We start from the raw sequence: 6,028 nt of genomic DNA on the forward strand, positions 1-6,028 counted from the left end.
TCAACGGCCCACTACAAGTCAACAGTGATAGACAGAGGCTCTGCGTGCAGATTTGCGGCGTCCCTGGCACTGGGTGATTTTTCTATGAATTATTTTAAATAAAATTGCATTTTCGAAATGACGCTCTATGCGCGAAGCCACAGCGCTGCGACACCATCGACGGAGGCATGTTGATGATGCCGAACTTGGCGATGATCTTTTGCGTAAACCGACGCTGCGAGAAAAGGAGACGCTTGCCGGAATCGTAGTCGATCTCAACACCGAGAAGGTGGCGGACGTCGCCAAGCTGCGTCATCTTGAATTTGGCGAGGAGCGCCTGAATTACCGGCTTCGAGTACTTGCCGTCGCCGAGGATGAGCAGATCGTCGACGTACACAGTGACGAAAACGACGTCGCGGAAGTACTTTCCTCCCTCAGGTTTCGTCTAGTGGCCGCGATCCTTCTCGTTGCGTTTGGAGCCGAGGCTCACAAGGAACTCATACAACATCGAGTTCCACTCGTGAGGCACTTGACGCAGGCGTTAGATCGTAGGCACACCAAGCGTTGGACGTTCTTAGCGAAGCCTTCCGGCTGCTCCGTGTAGACGAGTCAACCCCTATTGAGCGCAGCGTTGAGAAACGCCGTGACGAAATCGTTCTGGCGCAGCTTCCGTCCACGAAGGTCGCGTGGAGCAGGATGGCGCGCAAGGTCTCGAAGCGGATGATCGGCGCGTACGTCTCGTCGAAGTCGAGGCCAAAGATTTGCTCGAGCTTGAACAACCGATGGCAGTTGAGCACCTTGCGTTCCACCTGGCGCGGAATCGGGCGCGGGGCGAAACGCGATGGCTTCCTTGAACGACTGCAGCACATCAATCTCCTTCTCGCCGTCGTCCGCAAGAAGCACGAACCGGTCCGGCATGGTGCACTCATTCCAGCGCTCGTCCGGCAATCCGTACGGGGCCTGCACCGCGCGCACCTTGTCCATCAACACGTAGTTGAACTTCTCAACGAGCGCGACCTCTTGCGGCGTGAGCTGCTGCGTGATACAACTGGAGCAGAGCACAAAATCGTCAAATTGTGGAACATCTTGTCGTCGTCGCTCGACATGACCACGATCTTTTCGTTGTTCGCAATATGGAGCATCTTGACACACGTCGCAAGCGTCTTCGTCGCATTGCCCTCCCGAGCAATTGGCTTGACCCAGACGAAGTGCGAGCCTTATCGCGAAGGTAGCACGTGTGCTGTTCTCAAGACTCAATGCTCGAGACGAAGTCAATGTCGTCTTTCGAAGCGCGATCGTCGTACGTTCTGACTTCGTGTTGTATGACATGCGCTTGTGCTTGACGAGAGTGCACGATTAGCACGCGGCAGACGACTTGAGGCCTTGCCGCGGGAGCCACATGCTGTTTGCTACACCACCCTTCGCCAAGGACTTCCACGCTCACATGCGCGAGACGGTTGAGCCAAAGACAGAGTTGGCTGTCTTGGAGCACACCTCGTGGCCCGCAAAGACAGGCTCGACCGGGCCAACGTGCGAGCACACACGCATGGCGTAAAGCCCACGACGTAAATGAAAGGTGAGCTTCATCTCCGTGCTGCGCAACGCCCGACGTTGTTGACTCGTCGTGGTCGAGGACGTGGCCGTGGTGGTCACGGTGGTCAAGGGGCAACAGCAGTCGTGGTGCCAACAGTTCTCGGTGCTACAACTCTGCGTCGTGGCAATGGTGGCCGCGGACGCAGTCGTTGCGATCGTAATGGATGGACCAACGGCGCATGTGCAGTATATCGACGCTCCCGTGCTCTCGGCCGACGCTCGCGACGTGAATGCGCGGCCGTGACACAGGCAGCAAAATGCGCGTAGCCAGCCGGGTCCAGCGTTGGATCTGGCGCCACAAGCTCGCCAGAAACGAGCAGCCACAGCGACAATACAGTACGACAAGTATTCACCAGACGAACCTGAGCCGACTTGCCACGCATTTTAGGCGGCATCGCAGCTGGAAGAAGCTGGAAGAAGCCCCGGCACAATCGCGGGCGTCGGCGCTTGTTCTTGCACACAAGTACTGGTCCAACGGGCAATCGCGCGGGCTCTTTAACAAAGAGCTGACGCCACGACGACCGGGTGCCCCGGCGCCACACGAGACTCTAGCACTGGTCGTGGCACAGCTGCTTGCTCAAATACGGAAGCCACGATCGCTCGCGAACGCCCCGGAGCGCACACCGTCGCACCACCGTGCGTCGGAGCCAGCAGCTCTCCAGCTCATTCAAGCCTTCAAGGCCAATGCGGGCAATCGAAGCGAGTCGGTCAATGATCGCGAGCATGAACTCGTTGGACTGCTACGCGACAGCGCAGCGCTGGCTTCGAAGACGAGACGCATCAACCGCACATTCTCCTGTATGGCGCATAAGCGCCCGTCACAGCGTGGCGACATGGCAGTTGTGCCGCTATCGTCCATGAGAGGCGACATGCCCTTGCGTCGACCGAGTCAAGAGCACATTCTTCTTGAGCGCCGCCGGCATGGGCGCAGGCAGGACCGTGGCATCTTGGGCTTCGGCGGCGCGACGACCGTCTTTGGCTTGGGCAGCACGACTAGCGATTGGATGACCGGCGCTTTGGCCTTGGCCTGGTTCGTAGCCGGCCCGTCGTCGACGTCGTCCGTCCGTGCGGCGCCTTCTTGGACGTGGGAGCCGCGGCCGGCTCGGAGACGTTGTTCTTGTTCTGTTCTGTTACCGGCTTTGTTTTCTTCGTCGTTTGCGCCGTCAGGATAGCGAAAGCAGGCGGTTTCACGCGAGGTGGCACCACTGCGGTCTCGCGACCGACGCCTGGACCGCACCCGTTTCCAGCCGGTCGATGATGTCGGTGACGTGCACCCGCATACGAAGGACTGGCAATTTCTCGACCATGTGCTCCGCGTGCGGCTCCGGCGTGCAAAAGATCCTCCGCGAGTTCAACCTCGCCGTGTCCTCACAGCTTGTCTTCGTCACAGACAATGGTTCCAACATATGGGAAGCCAAGGTCTGCCGTCGCAATACACGCGGCTCGCACGTCTCGACCACCGCCTCAGCACGGCCATTACCACTGTGCTCAACAAGACATGGTCCATGGGATCAAAAACACGGCGTACGCATACGTGACTCGCATCCCGGCGGTCTTCACCCTCATCGACGCGTGCAAGAATCTCGTCCGGCATGAAGCAAGCGCGCCATCAAGATCGTCTTACTACGACGCTCATGCAAGAGAACTCGACGCGATGGAGATGACTGCTGCGCTGCCTCAAGAGCGTTCACATGAGCTTTGACGATGTCGCGTCAATTTGCCAGTCGCGTCGTCGATCTGGACTCGCCGATTGCCACGGAGCTACTCGCGGAAGGTATCAAGCTGCCGAGCCCTTTCAGCAGTCGACTTTGCCCTCGGAAACGTTTCAGTTGCCGACGCTGCCAAGGCGCTCTACTGGTACACAAAGCTCCGCTGGCATTTGAAGGCAACATCGACGACAGCGATGTCGTCGCCAGCATCTTGGCCGAGGTTCTCGAGGAGAAGATGCACCTCGACCTGTGGCACTACGTCGGCGCCTACGGCGATCGAAGACTTCGAGGTCTTTGCTTGGTGGAAGGCCCGCAACGATCTATCAGTGCTCAAGAAGGTCGCGCGCAGTGTGTTTACGATTCCAACTTCCAGCGCAGTTAAGCTTTTCCGAAAGCGGCAACACGGTGTCCAAGCAGCGCGACCGTCTCGCCTCGAGCATGGTAGACGACGTTTTGTTCTTCTGCTCGCTCAAGAAGTAGATAATTTGCATGAAGCCAAATTTGATTCTCGATCCCTCGACCTCGGAAGTGACAAGGGCAAGCATGCCTTCTAAGCCAAGTGACAGATACTAGTATTCGTCAACGTAGTGATTGCGCGTATGCCGCTGGTACACGAACAACCGCTATGGTCCAACTCATTTCTCTCGGTTGATACTTCATGTATTCATGTCCTTGCCAATAATGCACTCAAGTAAATCCAAGTAGAATGTCGATTAGCGAGTTACAGTGCTAGCCAAGCGGTCACACAGCTTACTGGTACAGTACCGGTGCACCTTGCGGGGCAATGCTGGCGGGCTGAGTACAGCGTCGTCGGACCATGAGGTGAGGTCGATAACGTCAGCTGGCGTTGTCGCCGTTTGCGTCGAGACGACGGCGGGCTTCTTCCGCTTGCGCGTCAATAAGGTTGGTTCTGCTTGCTGCGCGGGCGGAGGTGGTGATGGGCGCGGCGACGGCGCTTCACCATTGGCATCGTGCCAAGCTGTCCATAACGGGTACTTGATCTGGAAATGGCGCACGACGCTCTGTAGCACCTTCAATCTAGAGAAACATTAGTGACGCGGACGCCAATGGAGAATTTCAGTACCGCGCCGCCCAACGCGCTGCCTGACCGCGGGTGAGCGAGTTGGCCAAAACAATGGCGCCCGTGTCGCGACGTACGCTGCCCGTGTCCCCGAAGACGAAGTCGCGGAGCACTTCCTGGATGCTGCCGGGCTGGTCCGTCATTGCCTCACCAGCCATGGCGTCGACGATGCGCCGCACGATGCAGTTGACGTCGCGCTGATGATTGCGGCAGGCTTGTGCGTCACGCTTCCTAGACACAGAATTTGCCGAGTTGAGCGACAAGGAGAGCGACAATTGGTACGAAAAATGTGGCATCTGAAACCACAATTGCCGCAGTTTACGTACCGATCGTCTCTCTTGTCGATCAACTCGTCAAATTCTGTGAGGGCTGTCACATCTTGGCCCTACGTGGCAGAGGACACGATGGCGTCATAAACGCGTCCTTCGGCGCGTGTATCCGTGGGCCGAACCTCCATCTCGAGGTGCGCGAGAACGGACTTGATGGTCTCGGCCGTCGGGGCGCCGGGTAGATAGCAGCACAAGAGGAACCCAGGGATGTCGACCACTTTCGTCGCGCTTGAGAACAAGGTGTCCATGAGAAGGGGCTTGATCGCTGCCTCGTCAGCGTCGGCAACGGTCGACGCACTGTCGCGGGCGATGTCGAGGATGTCGCGCTCGATCGCGAACGCTAAGCGCTCTCGCTTGGTGTGCCGTCCGTCTCTCTCGAGCGATGGCAAGTCGCTCATCGCGCGACCTGAATCAATGGTATGGGTGTTGCACCAATTGGCTCTGGCGGCTCGGCCTCGTCGTCACTGCGCATCTTTTGTTATGCACCCATGCTTTGCACGCACAGGAGTGTGGGATCGTCTGGACTTGGTTGCGATGCAAGGTGCGGTTGACGACGGCGCTCGCTGCAGACTGCAACTTATCGCACTGCGCGCGACCGAGGCGATGGCAGCTGCAGCTCGAGTAGGATGGGACTCTGTTCAGCGCCAAGATTCCAGTCGTCTGGTCCGACCCTCAGGTTCGAGCCTTGGCGCTTCCTGGGGCTCCATGATGATCTTGCCGTCGGTCGTGTCACGAAAGGATGAATCACCCGTTACAACAGTCGATATCACTTATTCTGCGTTTTTCCAGCCATTCCGCAAGCGAAACCAACCGACGAGTGGCCGCGTCCTCAGAGGCGCGGCCGTCGGTCATTCAGGCCGCGGCAGAAGGAGGCTTCGTCAGTCGACGCCTTCGCCTGCTGCGAGCCGCGCCATCAGATCAAGCGACGCTGAGCGATGAGGAACTCATCGCCACGCTGTACAAGACGACGTATCCGAGGAAGACGACGACATGCTCCAGCCAGCCAGCAACAAAAACAACGGTCAGGGGGACCACAAGCAACATCAGATCCAACACAGAACCAACATGAGCACATAGCAAAGAGCACAGAGCACAGAGCACAGAGCACAAATCAGCCAGCCGCCGCCGCCACCGCCAACGCCATTAGCCATCGACCTTCAGCAGCAAGATCCATATCATCGACCCCGAAACCCAAGACATCGACCCAAACAAAGAAACCGAATCCATCGCGCCACGCCGCCAAAATGAAAACAAATGCATCCAGCCAACTGCCCAGCTCCACGCCTCCAGAACGAAAACACAAGTCAACAAGCCCAGCGCCAAAACGAAAACACTTT

General features: G+C 57.9%; 1 protein-coding gene across 1 annotated transcript; it reads right to left on the minus strand.

The window, feature by feature from the left end:
• Positions 1 to 3,423: 3,423 nt before the first annotated feature.
• SDRG_10519 (hypothetical protein) lies at positions 3,424 to 5,089 on the minus strand (the record flags this gene model as incomplete). The annotated part of the gene is made up of 5 exons (XM_008616513.1): positions 3,424 to 3,548; positions 4,042 to 4,319; positions 4,366 to 4,593; positions 4,689 to 4,747; positions 4,814 to 5,089. The coding sequence occupies 5 exons, from the start codon at positions 5,087 to 5,089 to the stop codon at positions 3,424 to 3,426; spliced, it is 966 nt and encodes a 321-aa protein (XP_008614735.1).
• Between the last annotated feature and the right edge of the window lie 939 nt (positions 5,090 to 6,028).

This window comes from Saprolegnia diclina (genome assembly GCF_000281045.1).
Source record: "Saprolegnia diclina VS20 unplaced genomic scaffold supercont1.36, whole genome shotgun sequence".
NCBI classification, from domain to species: domain Eukaryota; phylum Oomycota; class Saprolegniomycetes; order Saprolegniales; family Saprolegniaceae; genus Saprolegnia; species Saprolegnia diclina.